This window comes from Pristis pectinata, chromosome 14 (genome assembly GCF_009764475.1).
Source record: "Pristis pectinata isolate sPriPec2 chromosome 14, sPriPec2.1.pri, whole genome shotgun sequence".
Lineage (NCBI taxonomy): Eukaryota > Metazoa > Chordata > Chondrichthyes > Rhinopristiformes > Pristidae > Pristis > Pristis pectinata.
In genome coordinates this window covers 1,637,105-1,664,403 of record NC_067418.1, presented here as the reverse complement: position 1 = coordinate 1,664,403, position 27,299 = coordinate 1,637,105, and the positions used below count along the sequence as shown (strand labels likewise).

Sequence of the window (27,299 nt, the reverse complement as noted above, 5' to 3'; positions counted from 1 at the left end):
GGGTAGAGGGTAGGGGGTAGGGGTAGAGGGTAGAAAGAAGGGGTAGAGGGTAGGGGGAAGGGGGTAGAGGGTAGGGGTAGAGGGTAGGGGGAAGGGGGTAGAGGGTAGGGGGAGAGGGGGGAAGGGGGTAGTGGTAGGGGGAAGGGGTAGCGGTAGGGGAAGGGGGTAGGGGGTAGAGGGTAGGGGGAGAGGGGGGTAGGGGGTAGGGGGAAGGGGGTAGCGGTAGAGGGAAGGGGGTAGAGGGTAGGGGTAGGGGGAAGGGGGTAGCGGTAGAGGGTAGGCATCCCTGCAGGTTGGATGGAGGATAGAAGGGGAGATAAACTCTGGATAAGGGGAACCACCAGGGGCAGGGGGAGGCACCAGCACCCAATGGGAGAGAGGAAGGGTGGGGAACTCAGTGAAGGAGAGAAAACAAGTGAAGAGTCAGTGTGAGAAGGAGAGAGAGGGAATGAACATTCATTGGAAAATGGGAGAGGGTACAGGCACCCAGTGGGTAAGGAGGAGGTGGGAGTGATTGTAGGGGAGGGAAGCAGGATGTGGTAGGGTGGGAGTGAGAGGGTGTAGGGATGCAGAGGAATATTCAGTGGGGAAGGTGCACCAGCGGAGTAGAGAGCAGTATAAAGAAGAGAAAGAAAATGCAGCCAGCATCCTTCCGAACCCGAGGACATCCCAGATCAACGTCCAGCCAATGAGGTTATTTTGGAATGTATGTAATGTAGGAAACGCTGTAGCCAATTTTTGCAAATTCTCTCACAATCAGCAATGGGATTGCAATGAGATGATCAGTTCTGGCAATCAGTTTGAGGGATAAATATTGGCCAGAACCCCTACTGAAACCCCAGAGTTTATCTCCTCCTCCCCCTCCTGAAGAAAAAGGGTCACTCTTTTAGAGCACGGTGTGACACCCACTGTTGTTCTGGAAATTTAATAGAGCGATGCACTCTGGTAAAATAAGGAGAGACAACATACTGTAGGTTAAATAGAAGAGTTTAAATGGTGGGGAGCTGGATGTACATGTGCATAATTGGCAAGTAATATTAAGGAAAACTCCGACATTCTATATCAGGAGCAAGTGGGAAAGAGTGGGTCCTCTTAGAGCCAGGGGATGTGGGAAAGTTCCTAAATGAATACTTGTCCTTCTCCTTGGTGAATACATACATGCGAGATAGGGAGTTCAGGGAGGGGTAAGTTGATAGTCTGAAGCAGGTCAGTATCAAGATGGCGGAGTTGTTAGCTGTAGTGGAACGTATCAGGGTTCATGAATCCCCAGGGTCAGATGAAATCTATCCCAGGATCTTATGAGAAGCAAAAGAAAAGATAGGATGGGGCTCTGACAGAGACTTTTGTAACTTCGTTAAGCATAGGTGAGGTATCAGGAGACTGGAGGATAACTAACGTTCCTTTATTTAAGAAGGGCAGTGGGGTAAGCCATGTAACTATAGGCCGGTCAGCATTGTGTTCAGTGGTAGGGTAATTATTAAGAGAAAATTGTAAGCCATAGGATTTGGGTACATTTGGAAAGGCAGGGACTGCTCAGGGATAGTGCAGGGAAATTTTGTCTCCCTAATATGATTGAGTCTTTTGAGGAGGTATGTAAGAAGGTTGATGAAGGCAGGATGGTAGATGTTGTCTGTATGGACTTTAGTGAGGCACCTGATAAACTTCCACATGGTATACTGGTTCAGAAGGGTAAGGCAAAAGTGAGTTGAGGGGAGCTGGCTAATTGGATCCAAAATTGGCTTGGTGATAGGAGTCAGAGGGTGATTGTGGAAGGAAGCTTTTTGTGACCAGTGGTGTACCACAGGGACCCTTGTTGTTTGTGATATATATTGTGGATGATGTGAAAATTGGTGGTGTTGTGGATAGTGAGGAGGGTTGTCTAAGGCTACAGCAGGACAGAGACCAGATGGAAAGTTGGGTGGATCATTGGCAGGCGGAATTTAATCTCACCAAATGTGAGGTGATGCATTTTGAGAAGTCATATAGGGAATTAAATAGCAGGGAATGTTGATGAACAGAGAGAACTTGGGTCAATAGTTCCCTGAAAGTGTTGCTACAGGTAGATGGGATGATGAAGAAGGCATATGGCATTTGAAAGTTAGGACGTTCTGTTGCAACTTTGCAACATAACATCCTAACTTTGTAAAACACTGGTTAGGCTGCACGGAGTATTGTGTGCAGTTCTGGTCACCACACCAGGAGAAGGAGAGTCTGCAGAGGAGATTCACGAGGATGTTGCCTGGATTGGAGAACTTCAGTTATGGGGAGAGATTGGATAGGCTGGGCTCGTTTTCCCTGGAGCGTAGGAGGCTGAGGGGTGACCCAATAGAGGCATACAGACTTGTAAGAAGCATAGATACGGTAGGTAGCCTGCCACTGCGGCTCCTGTGGGGAGTCGAACCAGTGTCGCAGATCCTGTTGCTACGCTCTGAGCGGGACGTTCTGGTCGGACTCGCTAAAGTCCCTTCACGGCCATGTCAGGCCAGACTGGGCTAGGCCGTGATGCCTTTCAGGCAGGGAAAGCTGTAATCCATACCTGGTCTGGTACACGTGTAACTACAGACCCAATGTGGTAGCTACAATGTAGTAACTCAGTCTCCTCAGTTCAGGGATGACATGGGGTGGACCAAAGATGTTGCCATTGCTATAGGTGTCCACATCCCATGAGTGAATAAATTAAAAAAAGAATAATTTGGAAGGTTATGGGGAAAGAGCATTGAAAAGATTGCTTTAATAGGAGCTGAATTGGCAGGGAATGGAGGGATATAGACCATGTGCAGGCAAATGGGATTAATTTGGATTGGCATCATGGTTAGCACAGACAAGGTGGGCTGAAGAGCCTGTTCCTGTGTCATAGTTATAGAGCTATATAGCACGGAAACAGGCCCTTTGGTCCAACTGGTCCGTGCCAACCAAGGTGTCCATCCAAGCTAGTCCCATTTGCCAGCGTTTGGCCCATAACCTTCTAAACCTTTCCCATCCATGTACCTGCCCAACTGTCTTTTAAACGTTGCTATTGTTCCTGCCTCACCCACTTCCTCTGGCAGCTCGTTCCTCATAGATACCGCCATTGTGTGTGTAGATAAAAAAAGTTGCCTCTCAGGTTCCTATTAAATCTCTCCCCTCTCACCTTAAACCTGTGCCCTCTAGTTCTTGATTCCCCAACCCTGGGAAAAAGACTGTGCGCATTGACCCTATCGATGCCCCTCATGATTTTATACACCTCTATAAGGTCACCCCTCAGCTTCCTACGCTCCAATGAAAAAACTCCCAACCTGCTCAACCTCTAACTCAGCTCCTCAAGTCTTGGTAACTACCTTGTAAGTCTCCTCTGCACTCTTTCTAGTTTAATAACATCTTCCCTATAACAGGGTGACCAAAACTGAACACAATACTCCGCATGGCCTCACCAGCGTCCTGTACAACCGCACCATGACCTCCCAACTTTTATACTCGGTGCCCTGACTGATGAAGGCCAGCGTGCCAAGCACCTTCTGTGCTGTATTGTTCTATGTTCTAGGAGCCGGCACTAGCAATGGCTAACTGCCCTTGTGTGCCACAATGATTTAAGGAGCAATTAGTCACTCGGGTACAAACACGTAATGTGAGAGTGGCTGGAGACACAGACCAGCTGGGCTGAATGGCTTGTTTCTATGTTATTATTAGCTACAAAGGGTACCCACTGAGACAGTGCCACACACTGTGCCTATCACCAATCACCCCCAAACTCATCGACCTGCTCTGCTTCCAGGTCCAACATTGCATTTGGTTCAACATTCTCCTCATCAAATCTCTGAACTCACTCCCATGTCTACAACTTCTCTAATGCTACAGCCCTCTGTGTTGGAAAAATAATGAATGATTTAACCGAAGTGGTGGCAGAGTGGGGCAGCTAGCAGAGCTGCTGCCTTGCAGCGCCAGACCCCCAGGTTCAATCCTGACCTCTTGCACTGTCTGTGTGGAGTTTGCACGTTCTCCCTGTGACCCTGTGGGTGCTCCACTTTTCTCCCATATCCTAATGATGTGTGGATTGGTAGGTTAATTGGCCGCTGTAAATTGTCTGTAGTGTGTAGGTGAGCTGTAGGATCTTGAGGGAGTTGTTGGTATTGGTTTGTTATTGTCACTTGTACCGAGGTACAGTGAAAAACTTGTCTTGCACACCGATCGTACAGGTCAATTCATTACACAGTGCAGTTACATTGAGTTAGTACAGAGTGCATTGATGCAGTACAGGTAAAAACAATAACAGTACAGAGTAAAGTGTCACAGCTACAGAGAAAGTGCAGTGCAATAAGGTGCAAGGTCGCAATAAGGTGCAAGGTCACAACAAGCTAGATCATGAGGTCATAGTCCATCTCATCGTATAAGGGAACTGTTCAATAGTCTTATCACAGTGGGGTAGAAGCTGTCCTTAAGTCTGGTGGTACGTGCCCTCAGGCTCCTGTATCTTCTACCCAATGGAAGAGGAGAGAAGAGAGAATGTCCCGGGTGGGTGGGGTCTTTGATTATGCTGGCTGCTTCACCAAGATAAGAGGTAAAGACAAGAGTCCAAGGAGGGGAGGTTGGTGTCCGTGGTGCGCTGGGCTGTGTCCACAACTCTCTGCAGTTTCTTGCGGTCCCGGGCAGAGCAGTTACGTGTGGGGAATAAAAGGATGCGATTAGTGTATGTGAGGGGATAGTTGGCGAGGGTGGTGCAGAATCAGGTTTATTATCACTGATATATGAGGTGAAATGTGTTGTTCTGCGGCAGCAGTACAGTGCAAAGGCATAACATTACTATAAATTACAAAAATAAATAAATAGTCCAAAAAGAGAACTAACGAGGTAGTGTTCATGGGTTCATGGACCGTTCAGAAATCTGATGGCGGAGGGGAAGAATCGTTGAGTGTGGGTCTTCAGGCTCCTGTACCTCCTCCCCGATGGTAGTAACGAGAAGAGGGCATGTCCCGGATGGTGAGGGTCCTTAGTGATGGATGCCGCCTTCTTGAGGCAGCGCCGCCTCCTGAAGATGTCCTCAATGGTGGGGAGGGTTGTGCCTGTGATGGAGCTGGCTGAGTCTACAACCCTCTGCAGCCTCTTGCGATCCTGTGCATTGGAGCCTCCATACCAGGCGGTGATGCAACCAGTTAGAATGCTCTCCACCGTACGTACATCTGTAGAAATTTGCAAGAGTCTTGGGTAATGTACCAAATCTCCTCAAACTCCCAATGAAGTAGAGCTGCTGGCACGCCGCCTTCATGATGCATCAATGTGTTGGGCCCAGGATAGATCCTCTGAGATGTTGACACCCAGGAACTTGAAGCTGCTCACCCTTTCCACCGCTGACCCCTCAATGAGGACTGGTGTGTGTTCTCCTGACTTCTCCTTCCTGAAGTCCACAATCAGTTCCTTGGTCTTGCTAACGTTGAGTGTGAGGTTGTTGTTGCGACACAACACAACAGCTGATCTATCTCACTCCTGTACGCCTTCTTGTTGCCATCTGAGATTTTACCAACAACTGTGGTGTCATTGGTGAATTTATAGATGGTGTTTGAGCTGTGCCTAGCCACACAGTCATGAGTGTAGAGAGAGTAGAGCAGTGGGCTAAGCACACACCCTTGAGGTGCACCTGTGTTGATTGTCAGCGAGGAGGAGATGTTATCACCGATCTGCACTGACTGTGGTCTCCCGATAAGGAAGTTGAGAATCCAGTTGTAGAGAGGTACAGGGGCCTAGGTTTTGAAGCTTGTTGATCAGTACTGAGGGGATGTTGGTGGGCCAAAATGTCTGTTTTTTGCCTGCCTTTTTGACTCTGTGGTGAGCTTAAGCTGATTGAAGGGCAAATAGAGAAAGAAAAAATTCTTTTTGGTGGTTGTTGGTGAGGGGTTGGTGGTAGCCTGTCTAGAACAAAGGAGTGCACCCCAATAATTAGAGCAAGCAATTCTGTGGTGATTCAGAAAGCCCTTCTTTACGCAGTGTTATAGATTCATAGAGCAATACAGCAGAGATACAGGCCCTTCGGCCCAACCAGTCCATGCTGACCATGGTGCCCACCCAGCTAGTCCCGATTTCCTGCGTTCGGCCCATATCACTCCCAAGCCCCACCCCTCCATGTACCGATCCAAGTGCTTCTTAAATGATCCTGTTGTACCTGCCTCGCCCACTTCCTCTGGCAGCTCGTTCCATACACTCACCACCCTCTGCGTGAAAAAGTTGCCTCTCGGGTCCCTCCTAAATCTTTCCCCTCTCACCCTAGACCTATGCCCCCTAGTTTTGGACTCCCCTACCCTGGGGAAAGGACTCTTACCGTCCACCTTATCTATGCCTCTCATAATTTTAAACATTTCTATAAGGTCATCTCTCATTCTCATACGCTCCAAGGAACAAAGACCGAGCCTGGCCGACCCCTCCCTATGTAACTCAGGCCCTCTAGTCCTGGCAACATCCTTGGTCCAGATTAACCACGTCTTTCCTGTAACAGGGTGACCAAAACTGTACGCAGTACTCCAAGTGTGGCCTCACCAACGACTTGTACAACTACTGGAATCTCTTCTAGGTTCCAGTCTGGAAATCTATTCCCCCAGCTGAAGGATCTCTCCTTGTTCACAAGGTTTGAAGTTGTAGCTTATTTTGAAGCCCATACCCTTGATGGATTGACTAGATTGGAGAGCGCAGATCTGTCTGGGCCAGCTGGTTTTGAAGTGACGTTTGATTATTCAGTGTGACACCAGCATTCATCAACAACCACACTGCAGTTGCCAGCCCTGACCATTTTTGTTTAAGTATCTGATATATTCTTAACGAGAAAGCTACTGGCAAATGAAAAGAAGTGCGAAAGATTGTGATGTTCAGTATTTCATTAACGATAAAAGTTGTTCTTCTTTGAGAAAATATATTAACTTCAGAATCCTGGAGTTAAGTTACAACTAGAAACCTGTGAGATTCATGGGCTGAAATGTATTTAAGAGGTAAAATCTTAAAATAAATTACAATATATTTTTTGCTTTTGTTTTAGTGCTTGTTGGTAGTAAGGGATCTGTCTAGTGTTGGCTAACAACAGGTAGCACACAGATATGTTTGATAAAATGAGATTTCTTTATTAGTCACATGTACATCGAAACACACAGTGAAATGCATCTTTTGCGTAGAGTGTTCTGGGGGCAGCCCGCAAGTGTCGCCACGCTTCCGGCGCCAACATAGCATACCCACAACTTCCTAACCTGTACGTCTTTGGAATGTGGGAGGAAACCGGAGCACCCGGAAGAAACCCACACAGACACGGGGAGAACGTACAAACTCTTTACAGACAGCAGTGGGAATTAAAATCTTTCGGCTTTGGTTACGCATGCATGGTATTTTTCTCACACTTCTGCTGAGCATGAAATGTTGGACCTGCAGGTAAATTGTTCTTCAGATTACATACACGTTGCATGTACGGGTATGTTTGCAGAGCGTGAGGACAATTATATTTGCATAACCACAGACTTTATATTTGTATAAAATTTTAAATGCACTGTTGTACGTACAGGAGGATACACTGTAAATGCAGCAATATGTATCTGTTGCTTGGAACGGCACATCTAGGGAGATACAAAATGTTTAGGTGAGTTTTCATACCTATCTTCATTGCATGTGCAGGTGTGTATGTCACAGAGTACTGCATAAATTGATACCTACATGTATTGCTTATACAGGTGGGTGTGTGCACAGCACCAAAGCTACTGACAAGTAGGGCTGTCTGCATCTTGATTGTGTGTAACAAGCTATTTTTGTAAGGAGATGAAGAGTTTATGTTAACCTTGCATTGGACCTTGGTTAGACTATGTGGTCCTGGTCTCCATGTTGTAAAAGGACATGCAGGCACTGAGGTGGTGCAGAATATATACTAGAAGTGAGAGGGTCAGGAAAGGATGAGCAGGCTGGGGCTCTTCTCTGCAGGAGAGATGAGGCCAAGAGGTTTGATAATGTAGATGGAGAGAGAATGTTTCCATCAGTAGGTGAGTCGAGACGTAGTGGCAACAAATGTAAGACGTCTGTTTGGGAATGGAGAAGGAACATCTTTACCTGGAGAGTGCTAACGACGTGAAACTTGCTAACATGAGGAGTGGTTGAGTTGAACAACATTTGAGGTGAAGCTCAGTTAAACACAAGAGAGAGAAAGGAGATGTATTAACGAGTTGTGGTAAAGGCAAGTCAAATCGAGTTTATTGTCACATACACAAGTCCATGTGTGCACAAGTGCAATGAAAAACTTACAGCAGCATCACAGGCACATAACATCATATAAGTAGCATTCACAAGAAAAACATAAATTAAACACAATTTTTACAAGAAATAATAGAATTAGAACAAAAAAACAAAGTCCATTTTAGTGCAAAGTGATCAAAGTGGTCATAGCGTTGCTAAACTGTAGTGATCAGGGTTGTGCTGGTTGATTCAAGAACCGAATGGTTGAAGGGAAGTAGCTGTTCTTGAACCTGGTGGTGTGGGACTTCAGGCTTCTGTACCTCCTGCCCGATGGGAGCTGCGAGAAGGTGACATGGCCCGGATGGCGGGGATCTTTGATCTTTGATCCACAGAAGGGTGTGAGGTAGTTTCTGTGGACAATAAGCTTGTTGGAATTGGGGCAAGTGATCTGTTAACAGGAAACCTCAACGGAACTAAAGTATTGTTATATTATTTGGCTCCATTTGCCATTTTCTTTAAACCATTTCTGAGAAGAGGGCACTAACCTGGCAGAGATGTTGTGGTAGAAGGAAGCAGAAGCTGACACTGAATCTTCTTCCTCCCTTCTGGATAAACCCTGAGCAACCCTGGGCTGTGCCTCGCATCTCTCTTGTAACTGAGGTTTCTCACTGTGCAGAAGTTGAAGGACAAGGCTATTGACCTCTATAGTATCCCTCGATGCAGAAAACAGCAGAACTGAAAAACTCTATGGAGAGATCAGCAGGGATAGCGATGGCCAACACAATACAGGCATCACTGCCAAATGTATGCAGAAAATAGCCACTGAGTGGCAGATGGGGTGATCCCACCCATGGAGCTAATATTAGATGATATTGTTATTAGGGTGCTGCCAGATTGGTTACATCCCGCAGGGTGGCAAATATGGTCTGGGTTTGACATCTCATCCAAAAGGCAGCATCTTGGACAATGCAGCAATCCATCAGAATTGCAGTGGGTGTACCAGCTTCGCTTGTGGGCTCAGTTCTCTCTGGTAGTGAATGAACAGAGGTTTCCTCTGACTAAATATTGGGAAGATAAAAGCCAATGCCTTCAATCTCTTTCTCAAACTCAGTCTCTTGGGACCGGGTCCATTCCTCCCCTTGGCAGCTGTATGAAACTGAACCAGATGTTCACAATTTTGGTGTCACATCTGACTCTGAGCCTCGAATCACCCCTCCACCACATCCTTCATCAGAATCAGAATTAGGTTAATTATCACTGACTTGTATGTCGTGAAATGTGTTGTTTTGTGGCAGCAGTGCAGTGTAAAGACATAAAATTACTATAAATTACAAAAATAAATAAATATTGCAAAAACAAAAGGAATAACAAAGTGGTGTTCATGGGTTCATGGACCATTCAGAAATCTGATGGCGGAGGGGAAGAAGCTGTTCCTGAATCGTTGAGTGTGGGTCTTCAGTCTCCTGTACCTCCTCCCCGATGGTAGTAACGAGGAGAGGGCATGTCCTGGGTGGTGAGGCAGCACTTCTTGAAGTTGTCCTCAATAGTGGGGAGGGTTGTGCCCGTGATGGAGCTGGCTGAGTCTACATCCCTCTGCAGCCTCTTGTGATCCTGCACATTGGAGCCTCCATACCGGCCGTTTTCCATGTCAGGAGCATTACCCAACTCTTCCCTTGCTGAGACCCTCATTTATATGTTTGTTACCTTTAAAGTTAATCATTCCAAACCAGTCCAGATCCTTCTCATTCTACTCACTGAAATTCTTCAAGGGTGAACTCAATAGACTTTGGATTCTAAGTGGATGAGGCCAGATGGTTAACGGGTAGCAAAGTGAGTGAGGCACTGGATTAGCCATGATATTAATGAATGGTGGAGCTGGTTGAGAGGCTGTGTAACCTACTCCTTCCACCTTTCAAGTTCAGTTATCTTGGTATAGAATCCCTGTAGACCAAAATTTAACCAAATCTCTGTTACCCTTGGGCTAATTTACACTGTCCTGCTCACTTACACTGGCTCCTCGTTGACCAACAGATCAGATTTATAATAAAACCAGCAAGTGTTGGAAACTCTGAGGTCAGGCAGTTCTGATGAAAGGTCACAGACCTGAAACATCAACTGTTTCTCCCTCCACAGATGCTACCTGACCTGCTGACTGTTTCTAGCATTTTTTGTTTTTATTTCAGATTTCCAGCATCTGCAGTTTTTTTTATTTTTCAAGTCAAATTTATAATTAGTATCCTTGTTTTCAAATCTTCCCATGGTTCCAACCCCTCTCCAGCTCTGCAATCCCTTCTCGCCCTATAACCCTGATATCTGTGCTCCTCCGTTTCTGGCCTGACAATGGAGCTCAGATCACAGTCCCTCAGAATGTACCACTTCATCAAAAACTCCATTAAGTTAGGAAGATGTGATTTGTCTTTAAGAAATCCTTGCTGGCTTTTTCAAAGCAATCCATCGTTGTCTATGCTACCGCCATTTCTGTAATTGCTTCACATTGGCCACCATGTATTCAGTTGCTAAGCCCCTAAGCTCTAGAATTCAATGTCTTTAATCTCTCCAATTCTCCATGCTGTTTTCAGACCATTTGACATGACTTTGAGCAAGCTTTTGGTCACCTTCTCAGTGTTAGCTTCTGTTTATGAAGCACTTTTGCTATGTTAAAGGTGCAGTATAAATGTGAGTTGCAGATGTTTGTGCAGTTACTTTCGCTTCATAGAATAACCCTTTAGTGTGGAGTCTGTGTTGTGTTCACTCTGAGGCCAATATATCGGGAATGTAAGATTATGTGATGGACTTAATGACGTGCCTTGATAGCTGAGGCCATTGTATTGGTTCAGTACTTACAGTCAGACTTTGACCTGCAGGTCTGCAGTTTTAAGCATTTGCAAACAAACCTCACCGTTATAATTTGCTGCTTTAATTAATATAATTGTGCTCTGCTTCTTATCAATTATTTGCAGGTTGTCCGAAGTTAAAATGACTTCCAAAGTGCAGGCTGACGGAGTTCGGAGTTCAACAGGCCTCGATGGCTTGCCACCTCTCCAGAGGAGGCCAGCAGTGGATCATGAAGAGAAGGACTCACTGGACTCCAACTTTGTCTCACGTTTAGACTCTGGACTGGGCGCCGGGACAACTTGCTCATCTGTGGATGGGAATGATAACACGGCTGTAGGTGTGTCCTCAACTTCGGCTTTGAATGCACCCGGAGACACTTCAGCTGGGCAAGCCTTCAGAAGACAAGTGGAATTGGTCAATGACAACAGTGAGTCATCAGAATGCCCTGAGCTGGCTGCAAACAATGAAACTATTTTACACTGTTTATGGTTTAACCTAGGCTGGAACATCCAGAACATTACTGAGGGAGGGGTGGTACTGAGGGAGTGTCACACTGTGGGAGGGGTAGTGCTGAGGGAGTGTCACACTGTGGGAGGGACAGTACTGAGGGAGTGTCACACTGTGGGAGGGGCGGTACTGATTCCGCGCTTACTTGCGCGCGCGGGTGCGTTTAGAGAGGGAGCACGCGGTTTCCGCGGGCACCCTAGCTGAGTTCTGCGCTCGGTGGACCCCTCAGGGGATCGCGTGTGTCATGGACGGTACGAACGCGATTCTTATTTGAAGTGTCGCGTGTCACGTTGACGGGTGTAGCGTCACGTGTGTGGTTCGTTAGTATTAGTTTGCATTCTCTACCGTAGTATGTCGTTGCTTGGGTTCTCCTTTTCTGTATTAGATGTCGTGTATTGACACTGGTTGTCTTTTGTAGTGTTTTCAGTGAATAAACGTTAAGGGAATGCTGCACTGTCAGACGGACAGTGTGGAGAGACAGCTGCCCCATTATAGGGGCAGTATTCTAATGTTAGCCCAGTGTAAATGAGGAAATGTTGCACTGTCAGAGGAGCAGGACTGGGGTGGCACTCTACTGTTAGACTGGTATTGCTGTTGGAACATTGCACTGTTGAAAAGGTAGTGCTGATGGGATGCTGCACAGTTGGTGGGGCATTTTGAGGGAATGCTGCATCATCTTTCTACCAGTTGTTAAGACAAGGTTCTGTACGTTTGTAAATATGGATCTTAAGGATCAAAAGAGGCCATTCATTTAGGGTGAGAGGAAGGAGTTTTAAAGGGGATTTGAGTGGAAAGTTTCTTTTACACCGAGAGTGGTTGGTATCTGGAACTCACTGCCAGAGGAGGGGGTTGAGTCAGATACTGTCACTACATTTAAAGATGTTTACACAGATACTTGTGTGGGCAAGGTATAGAGGGATATGGTCTTAATGTGGGCAAATGGGATTAGTGTTGGTGGGTATGTATGTGATGGGCCGAAGGGCCCTTTTCCGTGAAACTCTATGACAAGTTTTGGAGAAGGATGTCTACTTCAGTGTTGGTCCTTTAACCAACTCCAGCTGCAGCCCATGTTTTCTTCTGGCCAGGCTACCTTCTCCCTGATTGATAGGTCTAGCCTTCTCGAGGGGGGCAGTGGGCCTTCCTTAGGAGACTGCAAGACCATTTGGGTTCAGCCCCCGAAGGATCGGGTTTCTGATTCCACATGGGGGTCTTTGAACTTGAGTGAAGTGTTTGAAGATGGACTGGCTGGGGTATAAAGCTGTCTCCTCATGCCCCAGCTCCAGTCTTAGCCCTTGACCATGTGAGTGGCTGTGAATCATGTTACCTTTTCAAAGCTGCTCTTTCCTCCATTCAACTGAATGGTTTTCCTAAGGCCTAGATGACCTGGTCAGCTTTAATAACATGGTTGTAACACCAATCCCTCCCTGGGTGCTGATTGGCTGCCAACCCCCGCCTCCACAAAACCCAAGACTGGATGTTTTGAACCTGCTTCCTCACACCTCAGGACTTGTCCCCATTTACCTGTCTGACCCACACCCAAACCCATGTGCCCAGCCATGTTACCGTTCTCTTCCGATCACAACACTAACTAATCATTTGGTTCTGTGGTGGATGCACACTACTCACACTCTGCCACTCATCACTGGCTCAGTCACCCAGATCATGGGACGCACCCATCGGTACTGATGGCAGGATGTGAGCTTGTGCTCATCTGGTGATCTATATATAGCTCTTGGCTTTGCCATTGTTGGGCCCCTTTGTCTCTCACCAACTTTTATTGATGCACCATAGAAAGCATCCTATCCGGATGCATCACGGCTTGGTATGGCAACTGCTCTGCCCGGGACCGCAAGAAACTGCAGAGAGTTGTGGACACAGCCCAGCACATCACGGACACCAGCCTCCCCTCCTTGGACTCTGCCTTTACCTCTCGTTGTCTTGGTGAAGCAGCCAGCATAATCAAAGACCCCACCCACCCGGGTCATTCTCTCTTCTCTCCTCTTCCATCGGGTAGAAGATATAGGAGCCTGAGGGCATATACCACCAGACTTAAGGACAGCTTCTACCCCACTGTGATAAGACTATTGAACAGTTCCTTTATATGGTGAGATGGACTCTGACCTCACGATCTACCTTGTTGTGACCTTGCACCTTATTGCACTGCACTTTCTCTATAGCTGTGACACTTTTACTCTGTACTGTTATTGTTTTTACCTGTACTACATCAATGCACTCTGTACTAACTCAATGTAACTGCACTGTGTAATGAATTGATCTGGATGATCGGTATGCAAGACAAGTTTTTCACTGTACCTCGGTACGTGACAATAATAAACCAATTCCAATAACAAGAATATCTCTACAGGGAAGGCAAGAGGCTTTGGTCACTAAAAGTATTGTGGTGTGTCTGTGTGCGCATGCGGGGGGAGGGGAGAATGCTGGTGGGTTTATTGGAAGTATTGAGCACCAGAAGCAAAGTAAGTCATCAGATCTGGAGGCTGGGGGTGCTGGGGGCTTGTTTTCATGTGGGGGTAAGTAATTCATCGGAAGTTGGACTAACTGGGGTGTGGGCATGGCTTGTTACTTCATGTAATATTTCATTTTGTGAGTGTTTGGATGTGTAACATTATACCCCCATGAAAACTCCAACAGGTGACACTGAAACTTCAGAAGAAGGTACGGCAAGTTATGACGAGCCTAGTCTCTGCTCGGAGGAGGATGTGCTCAACTTCACCTTCAAGGTTTGCGATACTGAGGGCACAGGTACATGGTCTCTAAGCACTAACCTCTCCTATTCATGCAATTGTGTAAAGTATTTCTTGTGAATCAGTCTCTCAGCATCTAAACTGACACTCAGCCTAAGTAAAAATGCCTCCGGTGTAATGTGATGTTGAATCTCTGGTGGCTAGTTCAGGACACTAGATAGAATCTAAGATAAGATAAGACTTCTTTATTAGTCACACGTACATTGAAACACACAGTGAAATGCATCTTTTTGCATAGAATGTTCTGGGGGCAGCCCACAAGTGTCACCACACTTCTGGCGCCAACATCGCATGCCCACAACTTCCTGACCCGTACGTCTTTGAAATGTGCGAGGAAACTGGAGCACCTGGAGGAAACCCACGCAGACACGGGGAAAACGTACAAACTCCTTACAGACGAAGGAGCGGCCGGAATTGAACCCGGGTCACTGGCGCTGTAATAGCATTACACTAACCGCTTCACTACCGTGCATGCCCAGTCTGAGTAGATCGGAAGCTTCTCTTGACATCTCGTTGGGTTCCTTTTTTTTTAACTCATTTTCTAGAATCTGGATGTGGATGACAAAGCCAGCATTTAATGCCCATCCCTGAGGAGATGGTGGTGAGCCATGTTCTTGAACTGCATAAGTCCTTCTGGTGAAAGTGCTCCCATAGCACTGTAGGGCGGGGAGTTCCAGGATTTAGACCCTAAAAGATCGGCAGCATATTTCCAAGTCAGGCTGCTGTGTTCCCAAGCATCCGATGTCCCTGTTCTTCATGGTAGTGCAGGTCAGGAGTTTGGGAGTTGATGTCACAGAAGCCTTGCCAAGAAACTGCAGTGCATTTTGTAGATGGTGTGCACTGCAGCTGCTGTTGGAGGGAGAGTGTGCATGTTGGAGGGAGGGAGTGAGGGAGTGGTGGAGGGAGGGAGTGAGTGAGTGTTGGAGGGAGTGAGTGTTTAAGGGGGTGGATGTGGCACCAATCAAGTGGGCTGGATGGTGTTGAACTTTTGGTGAGTTGTTGGCACTGCATTGGTCTTGCACTGTGGACCTCGGAGTCCAGCAGTCTCAAGAGGGCAGGCTTTGGTGATTGAGGGGCTTCAGTGAGGAGGTCCTGTGGAATCTTCTCAACACTGGCTTTTGGCTGGGCAGAGTGACATTGGTGCCAGTCAGATGGTTGGTTACAAGGTAGCTACGGAAGAGGAGAAGAACGGTCTGGAAACCAAGGTCCTGAATTGGGGTAAGGCCAATTTCAGTGTCATTACATACATCCAGGCAAACGTGGAGCGGCTATTTGCAGGTGGGTCTACATTGGTCAAGTGGAAGCCATTTGAAAGTGAATGAATGAGAGCTCAGAGTCGATGTGTTCCCTTAAAGGTGAAAGGTATGGACAGCAAGTCCAAGAACCCTGAATGTCAAGAGATATCGCAGCTGGGCGGAGAAAATAAAAGCAGACAATGGCAGCTGTGGGGAACCGAAAACGGGGAAGGGCCGCCAGGAGTGTAGAAAGTATTGGGGGTACTTTAAAAAAAAAAGAAATTAGGAGGCCAAAGAGGGGACATGAAATATCACAGGCAGACAAGATTAATGCATTTTATAACTATATTAAGGGCAAGAGGGCAACCAAGGAAAGGGTAGAGACCAAAGTGGTGATCTGTGCTTGGAACCGGAGGACATGGGTGAGGTGTTAAATGAATATCTCTCATCTGTATCCATGTGGGCATTGTATAATTCAGGGGAGGGGGAATGAGAAATTATGGAACGTTATCATTAAAAAGGAGGCTGTATTAGGTGTGTCAGTGGGTTTGAAGGTGCTGCTCCTGGCATGGCCTTCTGAACTAGTGTTGATCCCAGGGTTTGACAGGGATGATGAGGTTACAGATGATGGTGGTGAACGTTTCTGCTGCTGATGGTCCACAGTGCCGCGTGCATGCCCAGTCCTGAGCTGCCGTGTGCATGCCCAGTCCTGAGCTGCCGGATCTGTTCTGAGTCTATCCATTTGTAATGGCACTCTGCATGGTGGAGGGTGTGGAGACAACAGAACGTTGGCCCAGGGTTAGTGGTGAGCAGCTGACCCCCACGGGTGGATCACCCGGATTTCCCTGTCAGAAACATGTATAGAGCAGTCGGATCCAAGAGCCATGGGAGGGCCTGCATGTTGAGTAAAGTGGTGCTCTTGGCAAGGAATGGGAGCAGGAGAAGCCACAGAACAGCTGTAGGTCATGTCCCTGCATCAGCTGGCTGTCAGAATGCTAATTGTTACTGACATTAAGATAAGACAAGATAGTCACATGTACATCGAAACACACAGTGAAATGCATCTTTGCGTAGAGTGTTCTGGGGGCAGCCCACAAGTGTCACCACACTTCCAACGTAGCATGCCCACAACTTCCTAACCCGTACATCTTTGGAATGTAGGAGGAAGCCGGAGCACCCGGAGGAAACCCACCCAGACACGGGAAGAATGTACAAACTCCTTACAGACAGTGGCCGGAATTGAACCTGGGTCGCTGGTGCTGTAATAGGGTTATGCTAACCGCTACATTACCATGCCTGCCCTTACACTACTGTGCCTGTTCAGCAACTGTTCAGAACTATCTCATATCTACAAAGCTAGGATTTTTAAATGAACAATTAATAGTTGAGAAAAAGTAAAAAAAGAATTAAGATAAATCTCAATTACCCAAAAATGCTGGAAATACTCAGCAGGTCAGGCAGCACCTGTGGAGAGAGAAACGTTTAAGAGTCAATGGTTCTGGTTGACGACCTTGCAACTGAGCTTAAAATTAGATGCAGGTGGTGCACCTTCTCACGTCGAGGGTGGTGGGAACCTGGAACCCTCGCCTCAATGAGGTTGGGGGTCAGTTAGGAATTCAGTTACTGAGATTGGTCCATTTTTGTAAGTAAGGTTAAATATTTTGGACCAAAGAATGTCGATGCAGTTCCGGTACATATCTGGTACCAAGATTTAATTGAATGGCAGAACATGGTCTCTTCCTCTTCCATTGAATGTATTTTGGGTACCTTATCTCTCCTGCTCCATTTAATTTGCTGTCTATTTTGGGGGCTGTACCTGTTCCCCTCTGGAACGTGCTTTGCTTTCATGAATTTGGGTGTTGAATGTTGCTTTAAGCAACAGGAGGGGAGCCTGTGATCTGGCTGGGTTGAAGGCAGATCCTTTTATTTTATCCAACAGGGAGAGTTGCAGCTTCAGTGATCATTCAGTACCTACAGGAAATGACAGGACAGAACACGGATGGCAGACTGCAGGTGCTGCACAATATGCTTGACCCAGAGCGGAAGGACATTGCTATTGACCAAGGAAGCTTCCATTTAACAATGAGAAGATGGATCGCAAATTGTACTCAGGATGGGTAATGTGGCAAACAAGGATCCTTATAACGAGAAATCTGTTGGGCGTTAGCAATGGTGCAGTGGGAAGCAGTCACAGCTCTGAATGAGAAGGTCTTGGGTTCAGGTCCAATTCCAGAGACTTCAACTTGTTCTCAGTGCACCATGCTGTCAGGAAGTAACAGGGGCGGGTATTCTCAAACCATCACAGGGGGGGTGGTACTGAGGGAGGGTCACACTGTGGGAGGGGCAGTACTGAGGGAGGGTCACTGTGGGAGGGACAGTACTGGGAAGGTCACACTGTGGGAGGGGCAGTACTGAGGGAGGGTCACTGTGGGAGGGGCAGTACTGGGAAGGTCACACTGTGGGAGGGGCAGTACTGAGGGAGGGGTCACACTGTGGGAGGGGAGGTACTGAGGGAGGGTCACACTGTGGGAGGGGCAGTACTGAGGGAGGGGTCACACTGTGGGAGGGGAGGTACTGAGGGAGGGTCACACTGTGGGAGGGGCGGTACTGAGGGAGGGGCAATAGTGAGGATTCTGTTGCTTCCACCTGCTACGTTGGGAATCAACTTCATTTCCCCAGGTCAATGCTTCGGGCCTTTGAATACCAGCCCAATGCAATACTTTGCCACCAAGCTCTGGCACCACACCAGCAGCCTCCCTACTCACACACACACTCTCACACACACACTCACACACACAGAGACACACACTCACACTCACACTCACACACACTCACACTCACACACAGCAGATCAGGCAACATCTGTGAAGACATGGAAACTTAATGTTTCAGGTCAACGTGCTTTTATCAGAGCTCGGTTTCTGCCTTCTCCGGTGCTGCCTGACCTGCAGAGGATTTCCATCACCTTGTATTTTTAGTTCAACGACCTCCTGATGCTCACCTTGTGGGCTCCAGCTGTCCTCTCCACCCCCAGCTTCTGTCCTGAGTCCCAGGTTCACACTTCTCCGTGTGCAACTCTGTTCCCCAACATCACAGCCTGGCTTTCATTTTAAGATGGTGCCCAGCAAAGAACGCAGTGGTTCTCTTCCCTCCCAGTAGGTCCCCTCCCCTTACTGTTCCCCTCTGCCCGCCCCGCCTCCCTTATTTGCTTCTATGCTCCACCCTCAGCAACACCCTCAGCCTGTGAATGAATTGAAGCAAAACACTGTTTGTCTCAACCACTCCCCTCTGCCCCCCTTTTTCCTTCATCCCACTGGCCCCCATCACCCCTTCTCTTTCCCCTCCCCTGCTCTCTACATCTGCCCATCACCCAGATGTTCCTCCCTCTGGTTCCCCTCCTCACCTCCTTCCCTTTATTCTGTGGTCCACTGTCCTCTATGAGATTCCATCGTCTTCCACCCATCGCCTCCCAGCTTCTGACATCAGTCCCACTCTCCTCCCTCCCTCCCTCACCTGCCTATCACCCCCTCACCTGGATCCACCCATCACCTGCCAGCTCTTGCCCCACTCCTTCCCCCCATCTGTTTATACCGGCTATCTCCCCCGTTTCTTTTCAGTCCAGATGAGGGGTCTCGACCCAAAATATCAACTCTCCATTTCCCTCCATAGATACTGCCTGACCCGCTGAGTTCCTTCAGCGTTTTGTATGTTGCTCTAGATTTCCAGCATCTGAAGTCTCCCTTGTGTCACTCCTTGGGGTGCTGGCTCCACCTTCTCAAATGTTTCTGGGTGAATAAAGTTTCCCCTGAGTTCACCATCTTTTGGTGAAGTGATTGTCTGGCATTAACTGGCTGTATTTTGTGTTGTTTCACTCCTTGGTACTTAATTCACAGGCCATCAGATGATAAAACATCCTCAAATCTGAGAGAGAGTCCTCAACTTCAATCATCCGATGGTAAGTGAAACACTGCAGACCCAATTGAGTGTTATGTCAACTGCTGGACTTCTCACTGGGATGAGGAAGGTTAAGGGGATTTCTCATTAAAGTTTTCTAAATTATAAATAGCTGATGCCAAGAGATTGGTTCCATCTTTTGGGTGAATTGACATGTGCTCAAATTTGAGGATTGGTCCTGGAGGGATAATGCAGAACATCTTTCTGATATCATGTTCTTTCCAAGTATAGAATGTTCGAGCACTAGATGCCATTTATTGAAGCACTGTACATTTCGTGACTCTTCCCACCCGACCTCCCCCACTCCCAGTACCCTGCAGGCTCCCTCCTTCAATTGGTGCCAGCCAAAGATCAGGCAATACCATTCTTAGCTCCTGCTCAGAAGATTGTGTTCAAGACCTATGACAGAGAACAGTGTCTCTAATTTGGTTGGTATTCCCAATGCAGTATTGAGGGAGTGCTACACTGCTGAAGGTGCTGTCTCTGAGACAACCTGTTAAACCCAGGTCGTATTTGCATCCCCAGTGGATGCACAAGATCTCGGTACCTCCTTCTTGGCAGCTGTCAAACAGCAATACCATCTACAAAATGCACTGCAGTTACTCACCCAGATGCTCCAGAATGTCTCCCAAACACTTGCACCAGAAAGAATAAGGGCAACAGGTGCAGGGGAACATCACACCTGCAGATTCCCCTCCAAATCACCCGTCACCCTGGCTTGGTCGTGCATCGCTGCACCTTGATGACCACCCGTCTAAGTCCTGGAACTCTGCAAGAGCACTGCGGGAGCACCTTCACCAGGAGGACTGCGGTGGTTCAAGGAGGTAACTCACTCCCACCTTTTCAAGGGCAATAAGGGATCAGCATTAAATGCTCACATCGAAGTTAATTAGAGAGATGGGGCATCTAAAATCGGGGGTGGGGGTGGTGGTGGGGTGTGGAGTCCAGGATCAGGTGTCACAGTCTAAGGGGTAAAGCATATCAGACTGAAATGAGGAGAAATTTCTTCTGCCAGAGAGTGGTGAAGCCGTAGAATTCTCTACCATGGAAAGCAGTTGAAGTCAAATCATTAAAGATGTTCATAAAGGAGTTAGATATTATCATGGAGTCATAGAGTAGTACACTACAGAAACAGGCCCTTAGGCTCGACTCATCCATGCCGACCAATGTGCCCACCTGAGCATGTCCCTTTTGCCTGCGTTTGGCCATATCCCTCTAAACCTTTCCTATCCATGGACCTGTCCAAGTGCCTTTTACATGTTGTTATTGTACCTGACTCCTTAAGTTCCCTCTGATTCTCTGTCAACATTTTCAATCTACGTCTTGTAGTTCCACCTTCTGGTACTGAAGGATAGAATACATGGGATCCAGGGTTGGATAGCAAATTGGAAACAAAATTAGCTTGGTGGTAGGAGGCAGAGGGTGGTAGTGGAGAGTTGTTTCTCAGATTGGAGATATGTAGGCAGTGATGTGCCGCAGGGATCGGCGCTGGGTCCTTTACTGTTCATCGCGCATACCAGTAATTTGGAAGAGAATGCAGTTGGCATGATTAGTAAATTAAAGATATTAGTAAATTAAAGAGAAAGTAAGTTTGCAGATGACACCAAAATTGGTGGTGTGGTGGGCAGTGAAGAAGGTTGTCTAAGGTTACAGCAGAATCTAAATCAAGTGGGAAAGAAAATGATAAATGAAATTTAACACTTGTCTTAGTACAAAGTGATATGTTTTGGGAAGTTAAACCAGGGCAGGACTTGCACAGTGAATGACAGGGCCCTGGAGAGTGTTGTAGAACAGCGAGACCTCGGGCTTACAGGTACATGGTTCCCTGAAAGTGGTGACACAGGTAGACTATGTGGTGAAGAAGGTGTATGGTACACTTGTCTTTATGAGGTGGCATGCAACAGTTATAGAAGAGTTATAGAAGTCAGTTATAGAAGTCGTTGGTTAGGCTGCATTGTGTGCAGTTGTGGCTGCCACACTGCAGGAAGGATGAAATTAAGTAGGAGAAGAGGAAGAAAAGGTTCATAAGGATGTTACCAGGACTGGAGGGCTCGAGTTATTAGGCTGGGGTCTTCCCTGGAGTGATGGAGGCTGAGGGGTGACCTTAGGATCAGATTTACTATCACTGACTTGTATGTTGTGGAATTTGTTGTTTTGCAGCAGCAGTACAGTGCAAAGGCATAAAATTACTATAAATTACAAAATAAATAGATGGTCCAAAAAAAGGAATAACAAATAGTGTTCATGGACCATGAATGTTCATGCTCAGACATCTGATGGCGGAGGGGAAGAAGCTGTTCCTGAATCGTTGAGTGTGGGTCTTCAGGCTCCTGTACCTCCTCCCCGATGGTAGTAACGAGAAGAGGGCATGTCCTGGGTGATGACGGTCCTTAGTGATGGATGCCGCCTTCTTGAGGCACCGCCTCTTGAAGATGTCCTTGATGGTGGGGAGGCTTGTGTCTGTGATGGAGCTGGCTGAGTCTACAACCCTCTGCAGCCTCTTGTGATCCTGTGCATTGGAGGCTCTGTACCAGGCGGTGATGCAACCAGTCAGAATGCTCTCCACCGTACATCTGTAGAAATTTGCAACAGTCTTTGGTGACGTACCAAATCTCCTCAAGCTCCTAACAAAGTAGATCCACTGGCATGCCTTCTTTGTGATTGCATCAATGTGTTATAGAGGCTTATAAAGTTATGAGGGGCTTAGATAGAGTAGGTAGTCACAGGCTTTTCCCCTGGATAGGGAAGTCTAAACCTAGAGAGCAGAGGTTTACGGTGAGAGGGGAAAGATTTAAAGGGGACCTGAGGGGTAAGTTTGTCACAGACAGTGGTGGGGAGGTGGAACGAGCTGCCAGAGGAATTACTAGAGGCAGGTACCGTTCCAACATTTAAAAGACATTTGGGCAGGTTCATGGGAGGATATGGGGCAAATGCTGGCAAATGGGATTGGGGTAGATGGGCATCTTGTTTGGCATGGATGAGTTGGGCCAAAGGGCCTATTTCCATGCTGTATAAGTCTACGAATCTATGAAAACTTTCTTACTTACTGCACTGAACCCTCATTATTTGAACACCTCTCTTAAATATCCTTTTAACCTTCTCCACTCTAAGGGCAACAGCAGTCATCTTCTCTTGTTTCTCTGCAGAACTGAAGTCCCTCACCCTGGGTACCTTTCCAATAAACCTCCACATCTTCTCCAAGGCCATGCCTTCCTTCCTGGAGAGTGGGGCTCAGAACTGGCCATGACACTCCAGCTAACCAATAAAGATTGAGCGTGATTTTACGATTTTGTATGTAAAACCTTCTCAACATGTCCTGTAGTTGTAGAAGATTTGTTTGGGTCAGTTGAACTAATTTTCCATGGAAAATAGAACCATAGAACAGTACAGCACAATACAGGCCCTTCAGCCCACCACATTGTGCCGACCTTCAAACCACGCCTAAGACTATCTAACCCCTTCGTCCCACATATCCCTGTATCTTAAATTCCTCCATATGCTTATCTAACAATCTCTTGAACCTGTCCAATGTATCAGCCTCCACCACCGCCCCAGGCAGCGCATTCCACTCCCCAACCACTCTCTGGGTGAAAAACCTCCCTCTAATATCTCCCTTGAACTTCCCACCCATTAACTTAAAGCCATGTTCTCTTGTATTGAGAAAATAATTTCATTATCCAGCACGTTATTAATTCTTAATTAGGTATTTTTTTAACCATAGTTCTACCCTATGGAATGTAGGAGTAACTATTGCCAAGTCGTAGGGTGAGCCAGTTATATCCCTGTTGGCAAATTTCTGTGTTAAATCTATAATTTTCATGACTTATGAGCTGTTGTATCAAAATGTTTTGAGAGCAAGTTCCAGTGATTAACTTTGCGCGTGTTTGAAGGGGTTTCTTCTTCATTGTCTTTCTTCCTTTCTTTTTGAAAGGAGACGAGATTTCTCATGTGGCACCAGGTCCACTGGAGGAAGGAACGGACAGCACCAAAACGTACGTATTTATTCAGCTCGAAGGACTTAGGAGCAAAATAAAAGCAAAATACTTGGATGTTGGAAATCAGAAATAACAACAGAAAATGCTGGAAATGCTCAGCAGGTCAGGCAGCCTCTGGAGAGAGAAACATTTTAGGTCAGTGGCCTTTCATCAGAGAACTTTGGTAAACTATCTACACATAAATGTTTCTATATGTAGAAATTAAAAATCCTTAGTCACATTTAGCAGAAACTTGATCTTGAAGTGAATTCCTTCTACCTATACTACTGAGTGGCACAGATCAGAGGTTTGGGAATCCAAGGCCATAACAGTGATATTCTTGCCAGATCTTTAGGGCCTGTGTTTTTCACTGGACAGGGACAACATTTAAGGGCCATAATTAAAGTTTTTAATAACATATGGCGAATCTGAAGCTCATAACCAGACAGAACAGATGAACCAGATTCAGTAATTTGAAAAGTTGGAATTGAAATGGGAAACATTTAAAGGCAATTGGGAGAGAACAAGGGAATGGTATTACTTGTAGACATTGTGGGCTGGATAGTGAAGATGAGACACGTTCATTGCAGATTTAAAAAAAATGAAATGGATCAATGTACAAGAAAACTAAAAAAAGAATAAATACTGAAATTGATAGCAAGATTTCTTTCCCAATGCCAAAACATTTTGAACATTTTCAACCAGATGTTGTAAAGAACTAGAACTTGCACATTGGTATTTGTAATATTTATATATCAAGCTGCCTCAGTTCAATCATTGGCTGAAGTTCCACAGAGCTGAACAGTTCAGTGTTGGCTGGCTGAGCAGTGCAAATCTGGACCAGAAGTGGTGTGTTATAAATTATCAGGGGCCTTGCAAAATAATGGAGCCAAAATTAAGTTCTTTTAAGTAAACGATCTCCACACTTCAGTTCTGACTGCACACAAGGAGAGACGGAGGGTATTCAGCCCCTTACAGTCTGTCTCGTTACTTATTAAGAGTGTGGCTGATGCAGTGTCATGACTCCATCTTGATTTCATATCAGATGAATGCCCCTACTCAACAAAAACATTGACCTACATTTTGGTTCTGAAATTTTACGTTGACTGTCAGCCTCAACAGCTTTTTGTGGAGGCGGGGGGTGGGGTGGATGGATGTTCTTGATTTCTAACATGCTGTGTGTGAGGATGCAGTCTGTGACGATGCAGTCTGTGACGTAACTGCTGAACCTCCTGGCTCTCATTTTTAAGGTTCTGGCAGCTTCCAGCAGACTAACCAGCTTCTCTCTGTCTACCCTATTGAATCCTTAACCCCTTCCACAATATCCTTTAACTTTCTGCACTCAAGGGAATTCAATTCATTGCTTTACAATGTTTAGCACAATTAGTGAAAGCATCTTACACAAGGTATTGGAACACCCGTGACCGTTGATTTTGATTCGCTTTTGGTTCCTGAATAAAGAGGAGACCAATAAATTCACATATTGGGGAAAATTGGTCAAAGTAATCACAACAGAGGGGTGATTCAGATTCGGTTAGTTTATGTCATATACACCAGGGTGCAATGAAATTCCTTACTCACATGAAGCTCACAGTAAACAGTTACACACGGTAATAAATACAGCGACAAGCACAAAACAACAGAATGGTGCAAAGTACAGTCGTACAAACTGAGGTCGTGCAAACAGAAATGCTGAAGTGACAATAATGGAAGAGGTAGAATTAGGGGTTCAAGAATGTGACAGCACCACCAGGAAGGGTGTGTGAGAGAGGTGACTGGTTCAGGACTCTGACAGCAGTGGGGAAGAAGCTGTTCTTCAGTCTGGTCATCAGGGCTTTCAAGCTCCTGTATCTTCTCCCAGAGGTAGAAGAGAGAAAAGGGAATGACAAGGACGGCAGGCATTCTCGACGATACTGTCAGCCTCCCTGAAGCAATGCACCATGAGGATGGACTGGATGGAGGGAAGTGACAGTGTGTACCACTCTCTGCAGGTTCTGACAGTCCAGAGCAGAGCAGTTGCCGTACCAGGCTGAGATGCAACAGTGGGTATATGGAACGAGCTACTAGAGGAAGTGGTAGGGATGGGTATAAGTCCAACATTTAAAAGGCATTTGGGCAGGTGCATGAACACAAAAGGTTTAGCAGGATATGGGCCAAATACAGGCAAATGCGACTAGCTCAGGAAGACGGCTTGGTCGGCGTGGACGAGTTTCCATGCTGTTATAACTCTATAATCTCAATGGGCTGAATGGCCTGTGTTGCAACTATCTGCGACTTTCAGACCATTTCTCCTTACCTGCTGTATAAAAGCCACTTATGATATAGAGGGACCGTCATTAAGTGTGGCTTTAACCTTTAACTAGATCCAGACAACATAATATTGTAAGTACTCATCTCATCAGGTTTCTTGTTTCTGTATTTTTGTAGATGCTTTCAAAGCGATTGCACTTGTGCCAAGAGAACTGGATCCAGTGTCACCCGGTGAGTGAAGGGACTGATTTTTTAGGACCTGCAGCTGGCTGTCCTGGGCAGGGTGTTGGTCAATGGGCCTCATCTCTCCCAGCGCTCTGCTCACCACATGGCAGAGACATTTCTTAGCTACCTGAGATCAGCTGGACAGGTTGAGAGGGAGATGCTTCTTGGCTTTTTCAGGGCAGGAGGTATGGGTGGGGAGGTTGTCACGGTGCATTTCCAGGTTTGCAGAGCTCTGTGCCAGATTGAGTGGCGTAGACAGCCCGGCCTGGTGCTGCTTGGTAGTCATAGCTCTTGGGAGGGGCTGCCCAACCTCCGTCAGCTGTGCAGATGCACCGTCAAATGCACCAAACCCAGTGTAGACAGTGTCTAGTTTATGTTTGAGGCCATCTTTCCATAGGGAACCTAACCCATGTTTGAGGGTGCATTGTGACTGTGAATTACCCCCACACGATACCATGCAGGCAAATCGCCTTACCAGCAGTGTAAGGTTGGAAAAGACACTCTTTGCCATCTCTAAGTTAGTTTGGCTTTGAAATATATATTTATAAATGACATAACTATCCAATCTATTAATATCATTAACCTTAACTACCAGAGCCCCCTAGATATCTCCAGACAATTGCATTGTTGGCTAATGCTACAATGAAACGTTCCTATCTGCTGCAGCGGTGCTGCAGTGATGCTGCAGCCATCATTGGCTGATCCCAACAAAGTCACCAAATTGCCGAGTGTTTAGCACAGGTGGAGCTGAGTTGGCTTTATGAAAGTCCTCTCCAATCAGTCCCACTTACCTGTTATTTCTAAATCGGTAAATTGGTCCTCTCCCATCAGGCAGAAGATATAGGAGCCTGAGGGCACATACCACCAGGCGCAAGGACAGCTTCTATCCCATGGTGATAAGACTATTGAACGGTTCTCTTATACGATGAGATGGACTTTGACCTCACAATCTACCTTGTTTGACCTTGTACCTTATTGACTACCTGCACTGCACTTCCCTGTAGCTGTAACACTTTACTCTGTATTCTGTTATTGTTTTTACCCTGTACTACCTCAATGCACTGTGCAATGAATTAATCTGTACGATCGGTATGCAAGTTTTTCACTGTACCTCGGTACAAGTGACAATAATAAACCAATTCCAATTTCAATACCAATTTTCATACAGAATCAATCATACAGATCCATTCATACAGATCAATTCATTACACAGTGCATCGAGGTAGTACAACGTAAAACAATAATGCAGAATAAAGTGTCACAGCTTCAGAGAAAGTGCAGTACAGGTAGACAATAATGTGCAAGGTCATAACGAGGTAGATTTTGAGGTCAAGAGTCTATCTTATTGAATTAGTGGACAATTCAATAGTTTTATAACTCTCATGGTT

At 46.4% G+C, this 27,299-nt stretch overlaps 1 protein-coding gene across 12 annotated transcripts in view; it reads left to right on the top strand.

The window, feature by feature from the left end:
• Positions 1-285: 285 nt before the first annotated feature.
• mrvi1 (murine retrovirus integration site 1 homolog) overlaps positions 286-27,299 on the top strand; it is a 239,359-nt gene continuing 212,345 nt past the window's right edge. For all 12 annotated transcript variants that reach the window (XM_052028841.1, XM_052028840.1, XM_052028843.1 and 9 more), the window contains exons 1-7: positions 286-706; positions 11,127-11,428; positions 14,161-14,271; positions 17,448-17,625; positions 19,402-19,463; positions 23,394-23,454; positions 25,864-25,917. In XM_052028841.1, coding sequence (XP_051884801.1) covers positions 705-706; positions 11,127-11,428; positions 14,161-14,271; positions 17,448-17,625; positions 19,402-19,463; positions 23,394-23,454; positions 25,864-25,917 — 770 coding nt within the window. In that variant the 5' untranslated portion in view covers positions 286-704. The remainder of the gene's footprint in view (positions 707-11,126; positions 11,429-14,160; positions 14,272-17,447; positions 17,626-19,401; positions 19,464-23,393; positions 23,455-25,863; positions 25,918-27,299) is intronic.